This window comes from Bidens hawaiensis, unplaced genomic scaffold (assembly GCF_021521415.1).
Source record: "Bidens hawaiensis isolate Kalapana, Puna unplaced genomic scaffold, B.hawaiensis_p1.1 tig00024236_1, whole genome shotgun sequence".
In the NCBI taxonomy this organism is placed as follows: Eukaryota; Viridiplantae; Streptophyta; class Magnoliopsida; order Asterales; family Asteraceae; genus Bidens; species Bidens hawaiensis.
This window is the reverse complement of record NW_027493811.1, coordinates 59,356-70,588: the sequence shown is the minus strand read 5'-3', so window position 1 is coordinate 70,588 and position 11,233 is coordinate 59,356. Positions and strand designations below refer to the sequence as shown.

Genomic DNA, 11,233 nt, shown 5'->3' with positions numbered 1-11,233 from the left:
ATGACATAACATGTAGTAAAACTTAACACAGTACCGAACAAAATATAACACAATGCCTCAAAACGTGATCGACTACGTATAGTCTTCCAGATTCATTATTTAACTAACTATGTGACGGGCCGGGCAGGTACAGTATTTGAGATTTTGAGTGTTTTTTCACATTTCATTTTGGTCGTCAAATCCAAATGCTCAAATACATATTATCAATCCCAAACACCCCTAAACAGTAAACACACTCTCATGGTCATGGCGAGCTTCACCACCATATTCACTCACTCTCCTCTGAATCTTATTAATATTATTATTCACACTCAAACCACCTCCAACAAACTCTCGTTATCAAACCCTAACTATAACTACAAATCCAATTCAATCGGAATCAAATGCTTATCCACTTCTCAATCTCTTGCTGTTCACGAAACCCTAGCTCATCATTCCGTCAACGGCACTATTGATCGGAAATGGGAGGCTTGCCGGAAGCGGAAGGTGTTGATGCGAGTCGGTTACGTTGGCGTTGATTACAGAGGTGTGAGCTTCAATTATTATTGACATTCGGTTTCAAATTGTTAATTATTTCGCCTTTTTGATATTAGGTTCTGTAGGAACGTAGTTAATTGATTGTTTGTGTTAGTGCGTTGAGCTTTTATCTGACAAACGGGCGGTTTACGAACACAAAATCTGAATGGAGTTTCGTGTTTGCGATCTAGTTCATTAAAGGAAATATACTTGTTCGTGTTTGTTGGTTAAAGTTCTTAGTGAATGTAAACGAACATAAATGAACATATATTAATTTGAAAATATACAACGGAGTTCCTCGAAGTTTAAATGCTTTTTTCGTGTTCGTTGGTTAACTATCCAAGAGAATGTAAACTAACATAAATGAACATATATATTATTTTGAAAATATAAAACGAAGTTCCCCAAAGCTTAAATGTTAAATATAAAAAGCCTTTAATGAAGGAACATAAACAAACGAACATGCTAATGAATGTTTACGAACATAAATGAACGAATGCGACCTTTGTTCATTTAATGATTCGAACGGAATATATTCTGCATGTTCTTTCCGTTTATTAAACGAAAGGACATAAACGAACCTTTTTGTTCACTAGACTTTCGGTTCGTTTACAGCTCTAACTGTGAGTGTGTTCTCGTGTGCATTTTTGTTATGTATCTAATTAATCGAATGGAATATGTTGTGCCGAATGGTTTGCTGAATGTTCAATATGTTTACACCCTAACTGTTAGTGTGTTCTCGTGTGCATTTTTGTTATGTATCTTACTCTTTTGATTGCTGATTTGCTTTAAACTGTTTGGCCTTGCTGTGAGTGTCTCTTGTTTAGGATTTCTGTGCATTATTCTTTATAATTCTACACTTTAGTGTTACTATTGTTAGGTTTTATTGTTTTATCATTACATATGATTAGGATTAGGTTTCCTTTGTATTTTTTTTTTTCAATTGAAAATCCTGTAAGTTATAATGTATAGAACTATATATGAGGATACAATGAGGATAATTAGAACAAAATCTAATCAAATCATATCTTCTAAGTTCTAAATATTGTAGTAGACTAGTAGTATATTCTCTTTATTTCTGACTAAACAGGCTTTGATTTTGTTGTAACCAAGTATCTAGGGGGTGTTTGGTACAGAGAATGGAATTGTAGAGAAATGGAATAGAGAAATGGAATTGCAGAGAAAGGGAATTGGTCTGGAGAATGAGAATTGACTGTTCTGTTTGGTAGTACAGAGATTTCAGTAGAGAAATATAGCTGAGAATCATTTCTCTTGTTTGGTACATAGGAAATAAACAGAGAATTATATCAACTTTATCATTAGCACAAGTATTTTTTTCATAACAAATATTTATTAAAAAATAAAAAACATATAAAAAGATGCATAAATTCCAACTAAAATATGCATTGATCAAACCAATTCACATACAAAACATAGTTTTTAAGCAAAAAACATCAACCATAGTTAAAACCAATTCACATACAAAACATACTTCAACCATACACAACTATCCCATTGAACCATCGGTATACAACTCGACCATCTCAATTTTCTCTTCTATTGTCAAGGCAAGAAAAGAACGTCCTAGATCCACATCTTTACCTATCAAATAAGCTGCTTTGAACCGTTTTTTCGTAGTGATACTGGTAAAGCAAAACTTCCTTGATATCTTTGCAAGACTCTCGATATATCTCATCTGCATCCGTGCTTCTACCTCTTTTGCGCTTGCTTGTTACACTTCCTGTTTGTCCTTCAGATCTATCAACATTTGGAACGGCTTCATCAACAAAATCAAAGTCTTCAATATCAACAGGTGAGCTTTTTTGCGTCTCTTGAACAACATCTTCTTCTCCAAGGTCAACTGCTTTACTACCAGTAGCTCTATCCTTACCGAATATGGTACACAATTTGTCATAGAAAGGAAATGACTTGTCACGAAAATTCACAGCACCTTTGTGAGACTACAAGACAATTACAAATAAATTAGACTAAAATTTTAAAATCTAAAAAATATATTTTTTAGAATATTCCTTCACGTATTCATTCCAAACACTATCATCGGCAATAATACAACATTTTTGTTCATCCCAACCAAACCCACTTGTATGCACCATATCATATACAATGCTAAAGTGTGTCTTCCATGTCTTCATCCTAGACTTTATATGTGGTTCTGCTTTGAGGCCAGAGTTAGGAAGACTTACATCTAGCAATTGTTGAACACCATTTAAATAACCTGGTTTGAATCCATTGTCAGCACCGGCATACTTTCCGGATGCATGTATCTCCATTAATGCATCAATTAGCTTTGCATCTTCATCATTTGTCCAGGTATGCTTGCTCCGAGTAACTCCTCTCACTATATTTGAATCTGCCATGTCTACGTACAAATGCATAATTATACAATTAAAAATCATAATTCATGTAACTACAAATACAAATATAACAAGAAACATTAATAAGAAACAAATAAAGTGCATAAATAAACATTAATAAGAAACATCCTTGGTTCTACAAATAAAAAATACATAATTGTCAAACATAATTAAGAAACATTGTTGGCACGCTGCGCACGCATCGCAGTCCAACTATTAAACATTTCATTAGCAAGAAGGTCTCTACGATCGGTCCATTCTTGTGAGGGCTCGATCATAGAAATAACATTGTCATGGTCATTTGCAGGTTGTGTGTGATTTACTGGGATTTCGTTATCAAGAGGGTCTTCACTCATTGTTGTTCGTATGAAATTGTGCAATAAACAAGCAATGATGATACGTGGCATGGACTCTATGGGATGATATGAGTTATCACGCAAAATAGCCCATCTATCTTTAATCATTCCGAAACATCTTTCTATAACATTCCTGGCTGATGAATGTCTCATATTAAAGAACTCCTTAGCATTCGTAGGAGGACGAGACCAATCGTTAAGATGATAACGTTGACCTCGATATGGAGTTAAAAATCCTTCACCATTTGTATAACCGGCATCACAAAGGTAGTATGTTCCTACAATTAACCATAAACTCTATGTTAATTATCATACTTAAATCTATGTATATTCTTTGAAAATTGTCTATCACATACCCGGAGTTATTTTAAGACCATTGGGTCTACTGATTGCATCACGTAAAACTCTACTATCAGCTGCAGAACCCTCCCATCCCGCTAAGACATACGTAAATAAAAGGTCTCTCGTACATACTCCGAGTACGTTAGTACAAATCTGCCCTTTTCTTGTCCTATAAGGTTTTCTATCAATAGCAGGGACTTTAACTTTAATGTATGTTCCATCTAATGCTCCTAAGCAACCCTGAGTTAAAAGAAAACATTACTTACTAATTTATGTTAGCAAAAAATATCTTTAATAAAAAATGTGTTTGACTAACCTTAAACCATTTCCATCTTTCATCAGTTTCATTATCTGGCACTGGCACGGGTGACTTGTAGAGTTCTTTGTGTAATCGACATATAGCATTTAAGACTAACTTGAAATACCGACTTACAGTTTCCCCGGACCGATGAAATCTGTTGACTAGTATCCTATTCTTTGCATTATGAGCAAGGGTATGTAAAAACATAGCAACTTGCTCATCGACTAGCATGTTTTTACTATTCTTTAGTCCCCCTCTAGTTTCTAGCATATCACAAAGTGTTGTAAACGCATGTATATTCATTCTTATGTTAACAACACTCGTAACATCACTTTCATAAACCATCCTCACCATGTTTTCACGCCTATTATGGTAACTCATTAAATATTTTGTACGTAAAGTCATTGACTCAATCGACCAACGCAAATGATAAGTACACAACATCCACCAACGAATCGTAACATAAATGACATAAAATGCACCTATGGCAACTATTCTTTGTCTGGAAGGTGATCTTGCCCATCTACACATAAAAATATAAGAAAATTCAAGAAAAGCAAATAACTCCAAAATATAATCCAAATATTAGCAACAAAGTGATCATGAAAGCAAGAAAAATGATTACAGGCTACTTTATTCACTGACTTGCTGAATGTTGTTTAATTGCCAATGTTTACATCAATATATATGTTATTTTGGATGAAATTGAACATCCAAGTTTCCATGTGAGTTATAAGTCAATGTTATACAAGATCCCTAAGGTTTCCATGTGAGTTACAAGTCAATTTCTAGATAAAAATGGTGTAAAAAGTGATGATTTGTTGATATGTAGAAATCTGAGTTTTTTGGTCAGATTTGAGTTTGTAAATATAGATTTATTTATCAACAAAACAATTGAAATAAATTATGAAAATATTTTCACAGAAACTTCAACATCTCTAGGTGTTTATATATTTTTCTCAAATTTTTAAAGTATGCATAAGGTTTTCAACTAAAATGCTAATTATCAAAGGTATCTAAAACTTACTGTTCAGAGTTTGTAAATGTCTAAATTTCTCAAAAATTGACTACTCAGGATTTGCATACAAGGCCAATTGGGAAATATTCTAGACACTTAAAATGTTCATTAGAAAGAGGAATGAAGTCTAAAACTTCAAAAACAAGAGAGATATGCTCTTTAGAAGTGGACCTAAAATCTGTCAGTCAAAAACAGATTTGACCTTCGGTTTTATTTTTCACGTTTGGGTAATCAAAACTTCTCTAAAAATTACGAAACCAGTGGGGTTTGAAACTAGACTCTTTGAACTTAATGTTAGACTCAAGAAACGATCAATTTGCATCTGTTATGATCAAAATATTGTTTGAACAAAACAGCATTACAGATTTCATCAGCAACAGCATTCAAGCAACTCATGTAAACATTCAATTTATCGGTTCCAACATTCAACCTAGCATCTAAATATCATTCTAACATAAAATTCATGATTCAAACTCATCAATTTCATACCATATAATGTTCAATTCCCAACCTAGACATCAAAGATTTCATCAAGAGTCGAATTAAACATAAACCATTGAAATCTAACATATCTAAATCGATTACCAACAACATACAAACATCCCACGATAACAATCGACATCAGCAGCTGAGTTTGGATCGAGGTTTAGGTCTGGTCGAGCATAAGAAAGTCAAAAAATGAAAGTTTCATACCTAGGATCGTTGGAATCGAAGCAAGGATCGCGAATACGAACTCGGTTCTTGGATTGGAGATGATTTGTGGGTGATTAGAGGCTGCAAGTCGATCGAACAGCAGGGAGAGGCGTGAGTTTGCTGCTGTAGATCGAACAGCAGGGAGAGGCGTGAGAGAGTGAGGCTGAGAAATGAAACCCTAGAAATCCAATTCTCCGCTTTTTTTAGAGAAACAAAATCAGAGAAATGGAAATGGTTTATTTCCATTTCTCACCTCTTTCTTTCATAAACAAACAAGAGAATTCTTTCCAATTCCATTTCTCACCCCTCAATTCCCTCTACCAAACACCCCCCTAGAGTTTATGCGGTTTGATTTGGCATCCAGTAACTAAAAATCCTCAAAACTGTGAATATCTTAGAAAACTCTGTTGACAATATCATGCTTTTTAAGTTTCTAACAGACTATCTAAGCATGGCTTTGCTATTTCTAAAATAATTTTAGTGTGATTTAGCTGTAGAGAAAGAGCTGGAAACAGCCATTTACAAAGCAGGTGGAATTCGTGACAGTAACTTTGGGGACTTGAACAAGATTGCTTGGGCCACGAGTAGCCAAATTGAAGATGAAGTAAGGTTTAAAAGAACATTTGCCTCCCATTTATTCACTTTATGGCCTAAAATTTTGTCTAGTGATATATTTTTTTACATTTTTGATTTTGTTCCCAGATTCATTCTTTATCAACCATGATTTCATTTAAAATGGAAATACCTGAAGATGCTTGGATTGATGACACTAACGGAATAGCACTTGCAGATATTGTCAATACTTATCTTCCTAATAATATTCGAGTTTTCAGCATACTTCCTTCACAAAAGTACGAAATACGTCACCTTGGAATATTTTTTTATTTACTTTTTGCCTTTTTGGTAGATGTGAGAACGCGTTAACTGAGAACTCACGGGACCCACCGGTACACTGCTAACCAACGAGATCAAGTAAAACGCAACTTGTGCTTATCTTGTAAACAAACTGAACGAACACGAACAATTTTTGGGGTTTTCTTGTTTGTGTTCGTTCATTAAGAAAATGAACATGTCCGTGTTCATTTGTGAAGAAAATGAACATATTCGTGTTCGTTTATGTTCATTCTTTAATAGTTTAAGCAAATGGTTCACGAACGGACATAAATGCAACATAAATGAGCTAAAACTAATTAAAAGTAATGTGTTGGGCCTAAAAAGTTATAAAAACTATATAACGGGCCAAAATTTTTTTAATAAATATGTTAGCAAGCTTAAGCAAACAAACCTAATGAACAGACATAAACGAATTCAAAGGACAAACATTCACGAACATAAATGAGCGAACGAGATGTGTGCTCATGACTTTATGTTCGTTCGTTTATTACATGAACAAACTTCCTGTTAATTCATCTTGGAATCTCAATTCTTGGATAATACTAAATGAATATGAAGCAAGTTATCTTTTTCTTTGAAGAATCTTGTCCATGTATATGAAATACTAAAACTTTTAAAGCATATTCATGGTTTTGTTAAATAGTTTTGGTCATATTTTTCAGGAGTTTCAATGCAAAAGAGGAATGTAACATGCGAAAATACGGTTACCTTCTTCCTTTAGAAGTAATTGGGATCACTAGTGACTGCAGTGAGGCTGAAATTGAAAATCACTTATCAGAATTCAATGATATACTTAACTTTTTTGAGGTATGTGATATGTCTGTAGCTTGACCATTTTATCAAATGTTAAGTTTGACATTGAACACGCTACTGCAGAGGAAACATCCATTTCACAACTATACAATCCCGTCTGAGTATAGGAACCGGTATCCTGATGAACAATCTTTTGGTAGTGGGAATGATGAAAGTGTTGATGAAGAAGAACACATGCCCTTAAGATTTAATGATTCTGATGGAAAGTCGGTCGATGAATCTGAATCAAGTGGGAGTAATTTAAATGACCCGCTTGTCTCTGCTAAATGGCTACACGAACCTGATGAGAATGATCGAATAACTGATATCCATTTTAGAAAAATCTTCCAGTGTTCATGTGGAAAGATGAAAACTTTGTTTGGAACAAGTTATGTTGAGATCTCCATTTGTGGGGAGTCATTCATGCTTCATCAAGTAAGTTTGCCTAAACTTTTTTCAATAACATAAACAATTTCCGGAAATCAAAGTTTTATTATATTTATGTCAAATTCCTTTTCAATAACGCAAATAATTTTACAAAAATCAAAACTGTATAATTTTATTTCAGGTTAATACCATTGAAAACAAATATACTTTCTTGTTTTCGTGAAAGTCATTCAACCTTGAAGTCCTTTTAACTTATAAAAAATACATGAAAAAATCACTAGATTGACTTTTGTGTATGAAAGTCCCTAAAGTTGCATGTACTTTTGATTTTTTAATTTTTAGTTTTTGACAGTGGACCTTGTTAACACTTAAATCGGTTAATATAAGATAGTATGATTTCTTCATTTTTACAAAAATGGTGAATGCCACTTTATCAAATTTCGACTAATTTAAGTTAACAAATCATCAACAAACAAAGTTTTCACATGCATCTGATTTAGACAAGTTTAGAGACGTTATTACACAATAAAAATTAGTTTAAAGACTTTTATTTGTATATTTCCTTTACAAGCTAAGTGACTGTAACATACTAAAAGGTTGAGTGACTTTTTCATGAAAAATAAGAAAGTATATTGGTTTTTTACGTTATTAACCCTATTTATTTCATATTGTTTTCATTTTTAATGGTACTTCAATAGATCCGAAAAATGGTGGGAGCAGCAGTTGCAGTGAAGCGGGGTCTACTTCCAAGAGACGTAATTCCACTCTCACTTAACAAATTCACACGCTTTTCTCTACCCGTTGCAGCACCATCTGAAGTATTATTTCTAAGATGGAATCATTTCATTTTGGAAAAAGAATCTGGCAAAGCTATAAGGCCGGAGATTCTTACATCGGTAGAATCAGAAGATATATTGAAAAATGTTGAAGATTTCTATGAATCAATCATGTTGCCTCAGTTTCCAGAATTCTTGGATCCTATGAAACATCCTTGGAAGGAATGGGTTGAGCTGTTAGATGCAAATACTAAAATTCCAGATTCTCAGTTGGATGATGTCAGAAACGCATGGGTTATATGGGAGGAAAATTTTTGGGTTAAGACTGATGCTGCTTTATATTATTCTAGTTAAGGTATGTCACAAAGTTTTAATCTAAGTTTTTTGTGTTATTGATTTTTAGCTTTAGTTGGTTTATCATACCAAGCTGTATAGGTGGCAAAATGGGTTAGTGTAAAATGTATGAAGGTTTAACCATCTGAAATTTTGAATTTGCTATTTGTTTGTGCTAATTGTTAATCGTATGATTTTGAAAGTAAGGAAACTAGCGATTTTGATTTTTTATAGTTTTTTGTGTGTGTACTATTTTGTTAATTTGAATGTGTCACGTAAATTGGCAATTTATGAATTTGAAATCTTGAGCTGACCCTGTTCATAATAACAAGATGTCAAATTAGTAAATTGAGATTTAATAATAGCACATTCAAGTTAACAAAATAGTACACACTACACACAAATCATAATAATCAAAGTCACTAATTTCCTTGCTTTCGAAATCATAAAATCACCGCCTTGTATACATACGGCTTACATGCTCTCTGTTACTCGATTTGCTTACTCCATATTCATTGTTCATTCCTTAAAACAAAATCTATTAGCCAATTTGCCTCAATCTTACAACAATAGAACTAAAGATTTGCATAATCAGATTTACAATTACAGAGTGTCAGAGGGATAGCCGACCTTACGATTTGGGTTGCTGCACAACTGGTTGCTGTTTGTGATTTGTGTGTCGGACTGTCGTCTGTTGTGTCTGCCCTACACATATCATAAGACTTGTGGGTTTCAAAAGATTTAAAGGCGTATTGTGAAATAGGTACTGGGGCTTAGTGTTACTTTGAAAACTAATTGGATTATTCTATTCTTACGGGCTTAAACTGAGTGGAACCTTTAAGCCTATACGGGTAAAAATTGATCTATTTTTTAAAAATAAGGCTAGGCCCCTTTCCTATTTCTTGGTAAGCTCCCCTTTGATCCTTTTGAAGCCCACAAATCATGTGATGTATGTAGTTCGTACACAACAAACGACACACAATTTACAAGCAACCCCAAGTTTTGATGCTGTCTACTTCTGCAAATCAAATCGTAAGTGCAACTATGCAAATTTTTAGTTCTATTGCGGTAAAATGGAGGCACATTGGTCAGTAAAACTTGTTTGTTGAAATATTAATGATTATCGGTACATAGTTTTCTTTTGTTAATTTCGTAGGTCCACATTATATCAAAATGCATAGGATTGGTAAGCAAATCGGGTATCAAATGGACTGAATTATAAATTATTTTTTCTTGTTTATAATTTCTATTATTCTTTTAGTTTTATTTATTTTATTTTCTAGTATATAAGTTTTTTAGTTCTATTTCTTTCTTTTCTTGGTGTTTGTTGGTACGTATTTTACCAAAGTAGTGCCTGTTTGTAGACTTAGTTATTGCCTAAATTTTACAAAACTAGCTCATATATTCAGGCTGTGCTTATGATCATTTCATTAGTTGCTATTTCAAGGTTTGTTAGTTCATATTTGATATTTGTGTAGCATGTCTATTTCAAGGTTTTGTTTTAAATAAGTCGAATATAAGTTCATTGTTCAGAGTTGGGGCAATTGTTTAAGCCTTTAGTTATATGTACCGTAGAAAAAGCACTTGCGAATATTAAGAAATGACTTTTAAAATTGCGATGTTCGTTTCTTCCTTGTTTCATTACAATTTAATTTATTTGTTTTGCCTTGTTTTGACAGTTTCTTTTTGCCCCGATGAAGAAAAGTTTTAGACCCACATGCTATGTGTGTTTTTTAGTGAAGAATTCTGGTCAAAATAGTGATGAGACGATGATGGCCAATTTTGATGGTCCTTGGTGGTGATGTGGCTGCGTTGAAGATTCAGTGTAAAAGAGAGAAAAAGAAGTCTCTTGTGGACAAAAGAGAAAATGTAGGTAAATTACTAGGTGAAAAGTTGAAGCAAACACTAAATTCCTTGGCTTGCTACGACTGAGATCATTAGTTTTTAATTTGTTTTAGTGTACTTTTAGTCTTTTAGGCCATGAGGTATACTCTAACCCTTGCATAGGTTAAAGTGACATGGCACTTTAAAGGTGGATTAAACCACTCCTCACTTGTGTTAAGTGTGTTAAAAATGCCCATGGATTATGCTTTTAATGGGTTAAAAGGAACCATATGCATTAACTATGTATTAAAAATTAATTGATTTGTTAGTTTATATATGTATTAATTGTAATTGATTTGTCTTTAACGGCTGTTTTGCTTATTTTTTTTTCTTTTTTTTATAAATTAAAAATTTAGTATTATATAAACTCACATTTTATTATGGTTCCAAACCAAATAATCTTTATCATCATCAATACTCTAAAATCGTAAGGCATTCTCCCAAATGGTTTCTGGTGCCTACTTTGTCTAAATCAAAGAGATCGAAAAGAACATTAACAAAAGAAGTTGATGATAGTCTCGCGACATCCGAGGCTTGGTGTTTTATTGATTTAAATGCAGATGGTT

General features: G+C 33.3%; 1 protein-coding gene across 2 annotated transcripts; it reads left to right on the top strand.

Annotated features, from left to right (window-relative positions):
• Positions 1-222: 222 nt before the first annotated feature.
• On the top strand, positions 223-10,539 carry LOC143568841 (putative tRNA pseudouridine synthase). 2 transcript variants are annotated; one of them, XM_077054892.1, is made up of 7 exons: positions 223-526; positions 6,093-6,205; positions 6,304-6,452; positions 7,158-7,302; positions 7,372-7,722; positions 8,373-8,805; positions 10,463-10,539. In XM_077054892.1, exons 1-6 carry the CDS (start codon positions 241-243, stop codon positions 8,802-8,804), a joined length of 1,476 nt encoding a protein of 491 aa, XP_076911007.1. In that variant the 5' UTR covers positions 223-240; the 3' UTR covers position 8,805; positions 10,463-10,539. The 2 variants fall into 2 exon arrangements, with proteins under 2 accessions (XP_076911007.1, XP_076911006.1); XM_077054891.1 differs by lacking the exon at positions 10,463-10,539 and having other exon boundaries at positions 8,373-9,172.
• Positions 10,540-11,233: the final 694 nt, after the last annotated feature.

What these genes read in the sequence shown, in the direction of transcription:
- LOC143568841 (XM_077054892.1), top strand. Translation starts at nt 241, where the DNA reads ATGGTCATGGCGAGCTTCACCACCATATTCACTCACTCTCCTCTGAAT. An exon ending in CGTTGGCGTTGATTACAGAG is followed by an intron (nt 527 to 6,092) that starts GTGTGAGCTTCA and finishes AGTGTGATTTAG; the next exon opens with CTGTAGAGAAAGAGCTGGAA. An exon ending in ATATACTTAACTTTTTTGAG is followed by an intron (nt 7,303 to 7,371) that starts GTATGTGATATG and finishes ACGCTACTGCAG; the next exon opens with AGGAAACATCCATTTCACAA.